Source organism: Pristiophorus japonicus, chromosome 16 (genome assembly GCF_044704955.1).
Source record: "Pristiophorus japonicus isolate sPriJap1 chromosome 16, sPriJap1.hap1, whole genome shotgun sequence".
In the NCBI taxonomy this organism is placed as follows: Eukaryota; Metazoa; Chordata; class Chondrichthyes; family Pristiophoridae; genus Pristiophorus; species Pristiophorus japonicus.
Window position 1 is genome coordinate 110042666 of NC_091992.1, and position 16595 is coordinate 110059260.

At 44.5% G+C, this 16595-nt stretch overlaps 1 protein-coding gene across 1 annotated transcript in view; it reads right to left on the reverse strand.

Moving 5' to 3' along the window:
- sdk2b (sidekick cell adhesion molecule 2b) overlaps positions 1-16595 on the reverse strand; it is a 460427-nt gene that overhangs the window by 188953 nt on the left and 254879 nt on the right. Inside the window, exons 35-36 of the mRNA XM_070858209.1 lie at positions 14394-14509; positions 5160-5346 (exon numbers count right to left, since the gene is read on the reverse strand). Coding sequence (XP_070714310.1) covers positions 5160-5346; positions 14394-14509 — 303 coding nt within the window. The remainder of the gene's footprint in view (positions 1-5159; positions 5347-14393; positions 14510-16595) is intronic.

The following is a 16595-nucleotide window of genomic DNA, read 5'->3' on the forward strand; positions in this document are numbered from 1 at the left end:
ATGACGATGGATGATAATTTGAGGCAGATACCATCGACAAGTCAGAGTTCCACGGCAAGTACTGTAAACAAGATGGCGTCGTTTTTGGGCAGAGCTGCTTACGCGAAACCTGCCACTGCTCAGAGCCCGCCAACTGGTTCGAAACAGATTTAACCCTGTTGGCGTTGTGAGGGCAATCATCAGCCTCATCAGTGTCAGTTTAGACAATACTCATACAATGGATGTTCGAAAGTGGGGCAGCTTCACAGGATGTGTCCACAACGGAGCAAGCGTGGTGCGGCTCAACCACGTGGTTGATGAGGACCAGTTCAGTGATGGCCTGGATACGCAACCCAAGGAGGAAGTGAATGGACTGTATTCGTTCCTGAGCAAGAGCCGGCCGATAGTCGTTAATGTGAAGCTGAAAGGCGTGCCTGCATCAATGGAACTGGATATGGGTGCGAGCCAGTCGATAATGAGCCAAAGGACATTCGACAAGCTGTGGGACAATAAGGCTGCGAAACCGAAGCTGAGTCCAGTCAATGCCACTAAGGAACTCATACCGGTCCTCGGCAGTGCAGCAATTGAGGTGTCATATGACGGTGACGGTGAGCTACCATTATGAATCGTCCCAGGTAATGGTCCAACGTTGTTTGGCAGGAATTGGCTCGAGAAAATCAAGCTGAACTGGAATGATGTCAAGATGTTGTCCTCGGTGGATGATACTTCGTGTGCTCAAGTATTGAAAATGTTTCCTTCTTTGTTTGAAATGGACATTGGTAATTTTATGGGAGCCAAGGTGCAGATTCACCTGGACTCCAATGCAAGGCCTGTCTATCACAATGCTCGGTCTGTTCCATACATGATGAGGGAGAAGGTTGTAATTGAGCTTGACAGACTCCAGTGTAAAGGGATCATGTCACCGGTCGAGTTTAACGAGTGGGCTAGTCCCATTTTTCCTGTGTTGAAGAGTGATGGCACTGTCAGAATTTGTGGAGACTACAAGGTTACGATTAACCGATTTTTGAAACAGGATCAGTATCCGTTACCGAGGGCTGATGACCTGTTCGCCATGCTAGCTGGTGGAAAGTCGTTCACGAAACTGGATCTGATATCGGCCTATAAGACCCAGGAGCTTGTCGACACTTCGAAGAAACTCATCAATGCCCATAAAGGACTGTTTGTCTACAACAGGTGTTCTTTTGGGATTCGTTCGGCTGCAGCCATATTTCAGAGGAATATGGAGAGTTTACTGAAGTCCGTTCCTAGAACTGTCGTGTTTCAAGATGACATTCTGGTCACAGGTCGCGACACTGTTGAACATCTGAACAATCTTGAAGAAGTCCTACAGCATCTGGACAAAGTGGGACTCAGGCTGAAACGCTCGAAGTGTGTATTCATGGCACCCGAAGTCGAATTCCTCGGGAGGAATATTGCTGCTGATGGCATCAGGCCCACTGATTTGAAAACCGAGGCCATCAAAAATGCACCCAGGCCTCAGAAAGTGATGGAGCTGCGTTCGTTCCTTGGGCAACTCAACTACTTCGGTAATTTCTTACCCAGATTGAACACTTTACTCGAGCCACTGCATGTGTTATTAAGAAAAGGCGACAACTGGGTCTGGGGTGCATCTCAAGATAGAGCCTTTGAGAAAGCCAAGAATCTGCTATGTTCAAACAAGTTGCTTGGTCATTATGATCCATGTAAGCGTCTTGTATTGGCCTATGATGCTTCATCATATGCGGTTGGCTGCGTACTCCAACAAGCAAATGAACATGGAAAGCTACAACCTGTTGCGTATGCTTCGAGAAGTCTGTCTAAAGCAGAAAGAGCTTACAGTATGGTAGAGAAAGAGGCTTTGGCCTGTGTTTATGGGGTAAAAAAAAATGCACCAGTACCTGTTTGGTCTTCGTTTTGAACTGGAAACGGATCACAAGCCACTCATTTCATTGTTTGCGGAAAACAAAGGTATTAATACCAATGCATCGTCCCGCATTCAAAGGTGGGCGCTGACATTGTCTGCCTATGATTACGTCATCCATCATAGACCTGATACTGAGAATTGTGCCGAGGCACTGAATCATCTGCCCTTACCCACAACTGAGATGGAGACGCCTCAACCTGCAGATCTACTGTTAGTAATGGATGCTTTTGAGAATGAAGGAACCCCTGTCACTGCTCAACAAGTTAGGATCTGGACCAGCCATGACCTATTTTATCGGTTGTGAAACGGTCTGTACTCAGTGGTGATTGGTCATCCATACCTATGGAGATGCGTGAGGAGACCAAACCTTACAACCGTCGCAAAGATGAGCTGTCCATTCAATCAGACTGTTTACTGTGGGGTAATTGTGTAATCATGCCTAAGAAAGGTCGAGAAAAATTTGTACGTGAACTTCATAGCACTCATCCTGGTATTGTCATGATGAAGTCCATTGCTCGGCCTCACGTATGGTGGCCTGTAATTGACTCTGATCTGGAACCATGCATGCATCAGTGCAATACTTGCTTGCAGCTAAGTAATGTACCAGCGAAATCTCCGCTGAGTCTTTGGTGGTGGCCATTCAAACCATGGTCGAGGATCCACATTGATTTTGCGGGCCCGTTCCTAGGAAAGATGTTTTTTGTCGTAGTAGATACATATTCTAAGTGGATAGAGTGTGTTATGATGTCATCCAGCACATCTACAGCTACCATGGAGAGCCTTTGTATCATGTTTGCTACTCATGGTTTGCTTGACATTGTTGTGAGTGACAACGGATCTTGCTTTACAAGTCTTGAGTTCCAGGAGTTCATGAAACTCAATGGCATCAGACATGTGAGATCAGCTCCATTCAAACCTGCTTCTAATGGTCAAGCAGAGCGTGCCATTCAAACGATCAAGCAAAGTATGAAACGTGTAACTCAGGGCTCACTGCAGAGATGGTTGTCATATATATTGCTCAGTTACAGGTCAAGACCTCATACGCTTACTGGGGTTCCTCCTGCTGAACTACTGATGAAGAGAAATCTCAAGATCAGGCTTTCTCTTGTTCATCCTGATTTGAATGATCGTGTTGAAAACAGACGTCAAAGTCAGCAGTGGTGTCATGATTGTGTTGCCATGTCACGTGACATCTCGGTCAACTATCCGGTTTATGTACTGAACTATGGTCAAGATCCAAAGTGAATCGCCGGCACTGTTACAGCCAAGGAGGGTAACAGAGTGTTTATTGTTGTGCTCAAGAATGGGCAAACATGCAGGAAACACTTTGACCAGGTTAAACTGCGGCACACAGATGAACTGGAACTGAGTGAGGAAGATGCTGTCAGTGACCAACCAGCCATTGTTCATTCATCAGAGGACTCTGCTGATATTACTGACTCTGAACCTTCAGCCTCTGATGTGGTCATGACCACTCCCATCAGATCAGCCACTCAGCCCTCAGTTTCAACGGACTCAGAACGCTCAGAGCCAAAGTTGAACTGAGACGATCAACTCGCGAGAGGAAAGCCCCAGACCGTCTTAATTTGTAAAAAGACTGTTGTTAAGATTTTAAAAGGGGGATGTTGTTATGTATTAATGCTTGGGGGTCAACAGTCACCAGAGGGCGCCGTGGTCGGAGGTCATCGGGCTTTATGCATGTCGCATGTGTGCTTGGCCACCTGTATATAAGCTGGGTGTCTTTGTCACGCAGGCACTCTTCGGCTGGAATAAAGATGGATCAGGTTGCACCTGAGTGAGTTTACAGTAACCACACTCTTGAGTCAATGCAGTTTGTATAACCCAAATTTCTATCAACTGCCTGTGAGACTAGGTATAATTTGCAGAAGCATTTCACCCAGATAAAAAGAATCCATTTACTTTGTTACACATTTACATTTACTCATATTTTGGATGAGACGTTAAACCGAGGCCCCGTCTGCTCTCTCAAGTGGATGTAAAAGAGCCTACGGCACTATTTTGAAGAAGAGCACGGGAGTTATCCCCAATGTTTTGGCCAATATTTATCCCTCAATCAACATCACTAAAACTGATTATCTGGTCATTATCACATTGCTGTTCGAGGGAGCTTGCTGTGTACATATTGGCTGTCACATTTCCTCCATTACAACAGTGACTACACTTCAAAAAGTACTTCAACGGCTGTAAAACACTTTGGAACATCCGGTGGTCATGAAAGGCATTATATAAATGCAAGTCTTTCTTTTTTCTTTTTTGTTACTATCATGTATGTACATGCTGTTTGTAGCCACCAGATGGTGTCATTGCTGGAGATCACTGAGCAGCATGCACATTGGGCTGCTCTGGTATAAAAGGCCAGCCATTTTGTGAGTCAGGCACTTTGGGCCGTAATAAAGCAGAAGTTCAGTTAAACAGTACCTAATTTGTACCTTTATTGCATACATAACAGTTACACTTAAGAAGAAGTCATGGGGAGCACTCAGCCTAGATTCACCATGATAATGACAGGGATAGGAAACCATCGTTGTGAGGAGAGATTCCAGATATTGGGACTGTTTCCACTTGAGCACAGAAGTTAAAAGAAGATGCGATAGATATTTTTAAATTATGAAAAGTTTAGATAGAATGAATATGGAAAGACTATTTCTGGAGGAGTCATCAATTTAAAATGATCACGAAGAGAGTGAGGAGCGAGGTGAGGAAAACTTTCTTTATACAGAGGAGCATGGCATGTTCTGTCACATGGAGTTGCTGTTCCAGAGACCACTGCACCTCTTAAATATTTATCCAATTTTTTTCCTTTAAGAAGAGAAAGGTACATAGATATGGGAGGAGAACAAGGCAGTGGAATTAATTTTGGATTTCTCTCACAAAGTGGTGGCACAGACATAAAAGGCTAAATGGCCTTCCTTGGCACGGTGTTAGTGAGCAATAACTTCAGGGAAAAATAACATAAATAATGAAATCAAATAAATAAAATAAAATAAAATTTGAAAAAAAAAACCCAGGCCCAATTATAAACCTTACAGACCTTCTTCAAACTGCAGCATGGCACTGCAGGCATAGCTTGAACAGTCTGGGTTCTCTGTCAATTAACCGCCACCCATGGAGCAGTGACCATCAGCTGACCCTTGCATAAACCTTTCAAATGAATTTAAACATCATATATATTTTTCTCTTAATGACAGTACGACCCAATAGCTGTATTTCTTCAGACTTCTGTTGTTGCTCTCACCTGCTTGTTGCGTCCGACTCCTGATAGGTGTACTTCTCGGTCCGTCACCGGCAGCGTTGAATGCGCTCACGCTGATCAGGTAGGTAGTGTAGCCCGTTAGGTTCTTCAGTTTCACGTTGGTTTCGGGGAGGAAGAGAGTCTTCAATTTTTCTGTCTCATTCTGTCGCTGGAACTCCCAGAAGTAAATCTAAAAGAAAAGCCGTATCTTTGAACTCTTTGAAATACTGCCCTGTCTGTGACAACGTTACCTTCAACTATTCACGTGAAAAACGTACACTTATGCATAACTTTTAAAAACAATATAAAAATGTAACCATAGATGGTGAGCCTCCAAATCTGGGCTACCATTTTCTTGCCATTTCCAATACTAGGCATGTGCCATTAAATCCAGATGCAGTGCTCAACATTTATAATGATCGTTCACTCACTGATCAAAAAGATCTTTTGTCCAAAACCACTATCTAGCTGACACTACATTATTGTGACTGTTTATACTGATCAATTACGTTCAGTTGTATTAATCAGTAATGGCAGTTCCTCACTGTCATCTGAGCTGCTTACATTGTTGATCTGTATGACTGAGCATATACAAAAGCAAAATACTGCGGATGCTGGAATCTGGTCTAAAAACAAAATGCTGGAAATCTCAGCAGGTCAGGCAGCATCTGCGGAAAGAAAGCAGAGTTAACGTTTCGGGTCGATGACACTTTGTCAGAACACTGGTTCCTGATGCATGGCTCTTGCAGAGGTGCTGGCAACACCCAAGATAAATTTGCCAGATTCACTAGGGCTGGGGGTCAGGAAGCTCCAGTGCCTCACACAACATCAACTTGACAAATTCACTCAGGCCAGTAGCTGGGAAGACCTTTTTTCAGGAAGACTCAGCACTTCACGTGTCAGTCACTGTGGAGCAGCAATTATGAAAGCAAATAGGATATTAAACTAGAGAGCCAAATTGGCAAAGTACATGGCAGAGTGTGTCATAATAAAGTTGTGATGAACACATCTATTGTATTGTGCCCAGTTTTAGTCAAAGTCACAAGTCAGAAATTCAACCCTGGAGATGGTGTTGAGAAGAGCCATGAGGCTAATCTGTCGCTTTATTGGTCTTATGAAGTGATGTGATAGAATCATAAAATGGTTATAGCACAGAAGGAGGCCATTCGGCCCGTTGAGTCCGAGCCAGCTTTCTGCAAGAGCGCTTTAGCTCGTCCCACTTCCCCACTCTTTCCCTGTAGCCCTGCAAAATATTATCCAATTCCCTCTTGAAAGCCACGATTAAGTCTGCTTCCACCGCTCTTTCAGGCAGTGCATTCCAGATTCTAACCAATCGTTGCGTAAAAAAGTTTTTCCTCCTGTCACCTTTGGTTCTTCTGCCTTAAATCTGTGTCCTCTGGTTCTCGACCCTTCCACCAATGGGAACAGTTTCTCTCTATCTACTCTGTCTGGACCATTCATGATTTTGAACACCTCGATCAAGTCTTCTCTCAACCTTCACTGCTTGAAGGAGAACAATCCCAGTTTCTCTCGTCTATCCATGCAATTGAAGTCCCTCATCCCTAGAATCATTCTCATAAATCTTTTCTGCACCATCTCTGAGGCCTTCACATTTTTCCTAAAGACTGGAGAATCTTGGGCTTTTCAGTCTTGAAAATAAGTGAACAAGAGGAGACCTAACAGTAGACCTAAGATAGCAAATGGTATAGAAAAAGTAAATATGGAACACTACTTCAGGGCCTTGTCACTTTAATCTAAATTTTGACAGAAAGGCAATTCTTCAATAACAGAGCATTCTTTTTCACATGAAGGGTAATGAATACGTGGAATGGCTTTCTGGTTAATATAGTGAAGACAAACAGGGAAGTGTTTAAGCAATAAGTGAACACTATGAGGGGGGTGGGGTGGGAACTCTAAGGTTTTTCTGGCTGACTGCCAGGATGGGCCAAATAGTGTTCCTTGTTCATCGCTATTTTCTGATCTTATGAACCACAATAAAAAGTTAACAAGCACAAATTATGCCCGATTTAAAGGAAAAGTCAGATAAAACTACCCCACATTATCAACAGACGGTTTTAATTAGGGAGTTTTAAATCTTGAACTGTTTTTCAAAATTGGGCATAAAGTGGGGTGTATTATAGGAGACTGGTTAAAGCAAGTACATCTTTTCTTCAAGTTACCACCTGATGCAATTTGGGAATGAACTGCCTCAGTCTATAATGTAATTATAATCTGATCAAAACCCAAAAGAGGGATAGAATTATTTTTGCTAAATCTCACTGAAAAGATTTATAAAATTGATTTGCACTGACCTACTGTGAACATAGTTGAACTCAGTCAAGAAAGGAGGTGGAAAAGGCATGTGCGAGTGTTTCAGCAGCAGATGGGCTCAGGCGGGTGATGCTATATGTTTATATAATTACACTTTTTATTATATACACGTCTGTGTCTGTTACACTGCGGGTGTTAACTGTTACACACGCAAATTTCTTTGTCACACTTAAAGGAAGTATCATTTTTAAAAAGATAGCCAATCTGCCTGCGAATTGATCTGAGCAAGAAAAGAAAGACTTGCATTTATATAGCGCCTTTCACAACATCCAGATGTCCCAAAGCGCTTTACAGCCAATTAAGTAATTTTGAAATGTAGTCACCGGTGTAGTGTAGGAAATGTGGCAGCCAATTTGCACACAGCAAGCTCCCCCAAACAATGTGATAATGTCCAGATAATCTGTTTTTTTGTTATGTTGGTTGAGGGCTAAACTTTGGGATAACTTCCCTGCTCTTCTTCGAAATAGTACCATGGGATCTTTTACAATAACCTAAGAAAGCAGACGGGACCTCGGTTTAACATCTCATCCGAAAGACGGCACCCCAGACTCCCTCAGTGTCAACCTAGATTTTTGTCCCTGGAGTGGGACTTGAACCCACAACCTTCTAACATAGAAACATAGAAAATAGGTGCAGGAGTGGGCCATTTGGCCCTTCGAGTCTGCACCACAATTCAATAAGATCATGGCTGATCATTCACCTCAGTACCCCTTTCCTGCTTTCTCTCCATACCCCTTGATCCCTTTAGCCATAAGGGCCAAATCTAACTCCCTCTTGAATATATCCAACGAACTGGCATCAACAACTCTCTGCGGTAGGGAATTCCACAGGTTGACAACTCTCTGAGTGAAGAAGTTTCTCCTCATCTCAGTCCTAAATGGCTTAGTCCTTATCCTTAGACTGTGTCCCCTAGTTCTGGACTTCCCCAACATCGGAAACATTCTTCCTGCATCTACCTTGTCCAATCCCATCAGAATTTTATATGTTTCTGAGATCCCCTCTCATCCTTCTAAACTCCAGTGAATAAAGGCCCAGTCAATCCAGTCTCTCATCATATGTCAGTCCAGCCATCCCGGGAATCAGTCTGGTGAACCTTCACTGCACTCCCTCAATAGCAATTCTGACTCAAGAGGCAAGAGGGCTACCAAGTGAGCCATTGGCTGACTCTACAAGGCACAGCAATTATAACTTGGGCCCTTAAAGCAACACAACAATTGCACCTCAACAGCAGAACGATTGAACTACTTGTTGTAGTATTTCTGTCCTGACAAAACAGTATATTCTCTAATGTACCTTGAGCAGTAACCCAAGTTAGTATATTCTATTTATATGTAATGTCAACACTTTGTGTATGTCTTCTATGCTCATTGGTTCAAATGATTAAATAAGAGCAACATTAAATGAGCTCATAGAATCTTACAGCACAGGCGGCCATTTGGCCCAAAGTGCCTGTTTGAAAGAGTTTGAAACAGCTCTTTGAAAGAGTTATCTAATTAGAATGAACAGAAACACCACTTCCCAGCTCGTTCCCCATAACTCTGCATTCTTCCTTTTTCAAGTATATCCAATTCCCTTTGATTCTCCTTCCACCACCCTTTCAGGCAGTGCGGTCAAAGAGGTATGTTTTAAGGAGCGTCTTATAGGAGGAAAGCGAGGTAGAGGCGCGGAGAGGTTTAGGCAATGAATTCCAGAGCTTGGGACCTAGGCAACTGAAGGCACGGTCACCAATGGTTGAGTGATTATAATCAGGGATGCTCAAGAGGGCAGAATTAGAGGAGCGCAGATATCTCAGGCGGTTGAGGGGCTGGAGGAGATTACAGAGATAGGGAGGGGCGAGGCCATAGAGGGATTTCAAAACAAGGATGAGAATTTTGAAATCGAGGCGTTGCTTAACCGGGAGCCAATGTAGGTCAGCGAGCACAGGGGCGATGGGTGAACGGGACTTGGTGCGAGTTAGGACACAGGCAGCCAAGTTTTGGATAATCTCAAGTTTACATATAGGGTAGAGCGTGGGAGGTCGGCCAGGAGTATGTTGGAATACATGATCTGAACATGAGCAATGACATGGCAGATCCATTTGTATTTATTAAAATAAACTTTCTTTTGTTGTTTAATGCATTTGAGTTGTATACTGAATATGGTATGCCTTCAATCATGAATGTGTGTGTATTGGGGCAGGGGAAAGAGAATGAAGAGAACCACCTCCACCAGTAATTCTGTACTTCCGACATACATCGGTCAACTAGTCTGAATATGCCATGTGTACCATCTATTAAATAGAACACTGCAAACATAGTGAAAGAAAACAGAGACGAAACACACCAATGTCTGACTTTCATGAACACATCTTTCCGACATAATTCAGTAAGTCCTGGTCACGAGCCTTTTGCACTTGTAAAAGAACCAGTGTCTTCAGCCATCTCACGAGTTATCTTTGAAATCCTGTACTGATTCTATAAACCAACCCTCTGTGTATTTCACCTCCAGTGATTATGAAGGATGAAGACTGTGAAAAACTTTAAATATTTGATTATATGATTCTATTTCTGAAAAGTTCAATACTTTTATCTACTCTGCCTAAATGTGTATTTTTAAGGAGCATTTTTTTTCTAGGCTATCTAGATGATTCAATAAATTTATCCAGTGAGTAGCTGAGCTGTAATGACCTATGAGGTCTCAGTTTTGACCACCAACCTGTGCTGAGTTTGTTTTATTTCAGTGAAGCTAGTGACAGAGACACTACAATTAGCTTCAGTGCTCTTGGGTTAAGGAAGGAAAAATCAGCTCTTCATCATTATTGAGTGACCACTCTGTGAAAATCAGGTGAGGACACGATTGCGCTCAGCTGTGATGTCTTTTATCGTCAAATCAGTGAGACCTCGGATTCAAACTGACACTTCAATGCAGTAGTTAGGACTTGCTGCACTGTTGATGGTTTCGCATGAGACGTTGAAGTGAGAGCCTATCCGTCCTCTCTGGTGGATGCAAAAGGTCCCATATCACTATTTGGAGAGGTGCAGGGGAGTTCAACTCATGTTCTGGCCAACTTATCATCATAGGCAGTCCCTCAACATCAAGGAAGACTTGCTTCCACTCTAAAAGTGAGTTCTTAGGTGACTGAACAGTCCAATACAGGAATTACAGTCTGTCACAGGTGGGACAGACAGTGGTTGAAGGAAAGGGTGGGTGGGGAGTCTGGTTTGCCGCACAATCCTTCCGCTGTCTGCGCTTGGTTTCTGCATGCTCTCGGCGACTAGCCTCGAGGTGATCAGCACCATCCCGGATGCTCTTCCTCCACTTAGGGCGGTCTTTGACCAGGGACTCCCAGGTGTCGGTGGGGATGTTGCACTTTATCAAGGAGGCTTTGAGGGTTGCCTTGAAACGTTTCCTCTGCCCACCTGGGGCTCGCTTGCTGTGTAGCAGTTCCGAGTAGAGTGCTTGCTTTGGGAGTCTCGTGTCGGGCATGTGAACAATGTGGCCCGCCTAACAGAGCTGGCCAATTTATATCCTTCAATAAACACCACTAAAAAAAAAATCTGATCATTTATCTCACTGCTGTTTGTGGAACTATGCCAGGTGCAAATTTGCTGCTACATTTTCCTACATTGACTATACTTAATTGGCAGTGAAACACTTTGCGATGTCCTGAGGTCATGGAACATAGTATATAAATGCAAATTCTTTCTCAACATTTATTACGCAACCATCACCACTAAAACCAATTAACTGGTTATTTATCACATTGCTGTCTGTATGGCTCAGAGACATGGACCATGTACAGTAAACACCTCAAGTCGCTGGAGAAATACCACCAACGATGTCTCTGCAAGATCCTACAAATCCCCTGGGAGGACAGATCCACCAACATTAGCGTCCTCGACCAGGCCAACATCCCCAGCATTGAAGCACTGACCACACTTGATTAGCTCCGCTGGGCAGGCCTCATTGTCTGCATGCCAGACACGAGACTCCCAAAGCAAGCGCTCTACTCGGAACTCCTTCATGGCAAACGAGCCAAAGGTGGGCAGAGGAAACATTACAAGGACACGCTCAAAGCCTCCCTGATAAAGTGCAACATCCCCACTGATACCTGGGAGTCCCTGGCCAAAGACCGCCCTTTGTGGAGGAAGTGCATCCGTGAGGGCGCTGAACACCTCGAGTCTCAATGCCGAGAGCAGGCAGCGGAAAGAACGTGCGGCAAACTTGTCTCACCCTCCCTTACCCCCAACGACTATCTGTCCCACCTGTGACAGGGATTGTGGCTCTCGTATTGGACTGTTCAGCCACCTAAGGACTCATTTTAAGAGTGGAAGCAAGTCTTCCTCGACTCCAAGGGACTGCCTATGATGATGATGTTTGTATGATCTTGTTTTGCACAAATTGGCTGTTGTGTTTGTCTACATAACAACAGTGACACTTCAAAAGTAATGAATTGAATGTAAATCATTTTGGGACATCTTGAGGACATGAAAGGAACTTTATAAATGCAATCCTTTTCAATTCTTTATTCAGAGAATCCTTCAGAGTACACCGATCTACTGGACTAAACTACGTTCCACCAAGTGTCCTCTCTTTGGTAGGCAAATTGAATGCATACTCTATCAGACTGCGACTCAGGTTATAAACAAACAGACAACTTACTGCATATAGAACAGCTAAATAAACAGTATGCAGTGCAAAATGAAATATGTCGCAGCAATGATCAACTTTAATTATTCTTCTCAAACCACATCAAATCAAGAAAGACACTGAAACAAAAAACAGAAATTGCTGAGAACACTGAACAGGTTAGGCAGCATCTGTGGAGAAAGCAGATAGGTTGAGGTTTGAGGTGTGACCCATCATCAGAACCGGAGGATATTACAGATAAACGGAACAGAATTCAGCAAGGGGGCGAGAAATACAGACACAAGAAAAGAAATGCAATGGCTTGTAAAGTGCTTGACTGGAAAATAGGAGATGGTTAAATGGAAGATGTGATTTTGCATGAGATACTAGGAAGCATAATGAGAGAAATAATGAGATTAATGAGTCAGAGAATGTGTGAATAGCTCGGGTAGGGGGAGATATGGAGGTAGAAATGAAAGTATGAGAAACTGGAAAAGTGCCCTCCCTACGATTAGCTAACTCCACACAGATGGGAAGATTGAACTATAACTTTCCCATTAGTTTTGTGATGATTAAACTCACTGAGCTATTAGGGGACTATTTTGTTTCAAAGCAATTATACTAAACACAACACACACACAACTTTTCTTAAGTAAATATTGCAGTCTGACAAGTGTAAATATTTAACCAGCAGAGACTTTGCTTGAGTAAGAAATCTCATCCAGTCCATCATGTTCTGTTTGTGCACCTTAAATGTACACTGTTCAGCCCACATAACAATGAAGACTGCACTTCAAAAGTAATCTGTTGACAGCAAAGCGCTTGGGGACATCCTGAAGTTGTAAGAGGCTCGATGTAAATTCAAATTTGTTCTTTTTTTGCAGTTCTGTGTGTATGCGTCGAGGCCCCGACCTGCGTGAGAACACCAGCGGCAGGTCGGGGCCATAAAAGGAATGGAGGCGCGGTGGCCCGGGAGCAGCGTGGAGGCCACTTCAGGGAGCAGTGCGAGCTGGTGCAGGAGGGCGACGGCAGCGAAGAGTGACGTCATCAAGGTCCAGGTCGGTGATTGGAGCGTGGACAGATACAGCAGGAGCGGCAAAAGACTGTGGAGGGATGTGATCGGTGCCCATGAGAGGCGTGAGTTCGGGACCAGGGACCCAGGGGCAGCACGGGCCAGCCCACACTGCGATATGTGCGCGCACTAGGTCCGTGCAGCAGAGCTGGTCTCCAGTCGTCTTGTATAACCCTTGCCACTGGACCAAGACCTAGCTCTGTCAAGCCCGTGTGGTGGCTGGTGTGCAACGGCCACCACATGTTAAAAAAATCCACGCACAGGCATCTTCCACCCTTCAACATGTAGTTCAGGACCTGGAATATTAGGTCCTTCATTGAAACACCTGTGAACTCATCCTTTTTGGCTTGGAAGGAAGTCATCCTCATTTCGAGGGATTGCCTATGATGATAATGTGTAAACTGACATGCTATTCAGTTTGTACAGCTATCCTGTGTAATGGTAATGTTTGCATCAACCTTTGTGGAGTGCTCAGCCATTATCTTCTTAGGTGGTCCCTCGTATCGAGGATGACTTGCTTCCACACCAAAAAGGGATGAATTCACAGGTGTTTTGATGAAGGACCTAATATTCCAGGTCCTGAACTACATATTGAAGGGTGGAAGATGCCTGTGCGTGGATTTTTTTAACGTGTGGTGACCATTGCACACCAGTCACCACACGGGCTTGACAGAACTAGGCCGTGGTCCAGTGGCAAGGGTTAACCAAGACAACTGGAGACCTGCTCTGCTGCACGGACCCAGTGCGCACACATATCGCAGTGTGGGCTGGCCCGTGCTGCCCCTGGGTCCTCGCCTCTTCTGGGCCTCGATCATTCGCAGCACCTCTGCTGTACCTGGGCACTCCGAAGTTCTTGCCCATGCTCCAATCGGTGACCTGGGTTTTGGTGACATCACCCAGTCGCCCTCCTCGAAGCAGTCACCCTCCTGGAGCGGCTCGAGCTGTATCTTGAAGTGACTCCTCCTCTTATACCCCCGACCCGCGGCTGGTGTTTCCTCGCAGATTGGGACGCCACCCTGCTTCCAGTAGCACCACCACCACCACCACCACTGGCAAGAGGATGTAACTGCAGTGTGACTTCCACTGCACCGACCGACCGCCATTATAAATTCCATTCAATGCACTGTACGATTCCCATCTGCACAAGTTCCTGTGTATTGCTGTTGTTCTTATGCAATTATTGGAGCTCCTTTCTCTTTCCAAGTTATAGCATAAATTGACTGTACCTTATATCCCTGCATGTCCCCATTCTGTGCTTCAGGCGGGGGAGGCTCCCAGGTCAGGTCTAGCTGTGTTGCTGTTGAGCTCTGCACCTGCACATTCTGGGCTGGTGCAGTGGGAACTAAATGAAAGGAGTGGAAACTGTTAAAAAATAAGATTAAAGTTACAGCGCTGTGGTAAAAATAAGCAGGTAAAAATAGTTTGAAATGCCATAACTTTCCGAACGATTGAGGTAAAAATACAATATATAAAATAATCAGGTGTAAATACCACCTCTCCCACTTTCGTTGGACTTACAATCATAGAATCTTACAGCACAAGAGGCCATTCGGCCCATTGTGCCTGTGCCGGCTCTTTTGAAAGCAGTATCCAATTTCTTCTGTCCCGTCCATGCATAGCTCTGCCTCTCCATCACCACTCTTGATTTCATGACTAACGCTGTGCATAATTACCTGTCCAAAATCAAGCAGTGATTGAACTAGAACATTTTGTAGCTCAACACTGGCAAGGCTGAAGCTATCTTGTTCGACACCTATCAGAAGCTCTGCACCTGAGCTGGTTCCAACCCCGTTCCTAGATGCCAACTCAAGTTCCACCTAACAGCGCACACCCTTCGTGGCCTGCGAGACCCAGGGATTATCTTCAAAACTCACCTTCGGTCCATCACCAAGAGCACCTACTTTCACCCCAAAATATCACCCATCTCCGTCTCTACCTGACGCTCCTTCCTGCTGAGATCCTGACCTCTGACCTCAACCTTTCCAATGGCTTCCTTGCCAGCGTCCTGAACTCCATCCAACTTAAATTCCAACTCATTCAGAACTCTGTCCTCCATATCCTATCCTGCACCAAGACCCACTCACCCATTACTCTTAATCTTCATTGACTTTTCCTTTAACTTCAAAATCATCATCACCCGCAAATCGTTCCACAGCCTTGTTCATCTCGTGCTACCAATCCTGCTTGCACCCTCTGCTCTTCCTGACCCTGCTGTACTGCGTGTTCCTTTCTCCCTATTCTGTATCTCCAAAAGCCTTCTTGAAACTGAACTCGAACAGCACATTCATCCATGCCAAAAAATTCCTCCTCACCCTGCTTGGGTCCAACTCCAAACCGTGAAGTGTCTTGGTACAATTTGCCACAGTAAAGGTGCAACAAAAACCCAAACTACTGCCTCTCAGTTAAAACAACTTAAGATATTTTATTCTGATCATCGTGTAATACTTTGGCAATGTCACAGTTTAGCACTTGTAAATTCCGAGCTCCCAACCTCGGGCAAGTTATCGGGGGAATATGTTGAATGAAGATAAGGGTCTCCACTATGAGGGAGGAAAAATAGGAGAGTGAATCATTCTGGCCATGTGCATGCAGTTGCTCGTGGCCATTTCAAGAGGATTCCCATTGATTACACGTCACCTGCTTGCGTGCTTCGATAGGGAATGCTATGTGGCATAAAATCACTAATAGGAGAAAATACAGTAACAAAAAGGGGAGGGGGGTTATAATATTCTTCCATAAGAATTATTAATGGTGGAGTTTTCATTAATTTACTCCAGTTGGTGATAGAAATGGTAAAATTGTAAATCTACCAACAACTTGCAAAATTCAAATCTATAATTACAAGTGTACAGATTGAAGACACTGACTTTGTGTGCTGTTTATCCTGTTCCTTAGACCATGCGCAGCACAGTAACAGACATAACGGCAGGATTTTGCGGTCAGCGGTGAACAAACGGCGCCCGCCATTCATTACACTTATAGCTTAGTGGGCTTTTGCGTGGGAAAGTATGGCATTTAGAGATCAAATTTGAGCATGGGATCTGGGACCTGTATGAATAGGAAAAGCAATTGTGTGTCTCTTCAACCAATCACATTGACGAATTCTTACTGAGACACGCAGGGGTACAAATTTCCCCCGCCTGAAACGGGCCGCTCCCACCCCGTTTCGGTGGTTTTTACCACAGCTGTGGTTCAGGTCGACTCTTTCACGAAATTGCGCTCTTTTTTTTTTGGTTTTGATCTGCAAGTTGGTCATAATGGGGGCGGTGACTACACCTGAGGGGCAAAATCGTGGCGGGGACAGCAACTGAGGGGCGAAAGTTGGGGGCAGGTGTGGAATTACCGCCGCAATGACATCATCACGGCGCCACGTCACCATGGCTCCCCCCTTCACTTAAAGGGCTGCCTGTTGGCGGCCCGGCCAAACC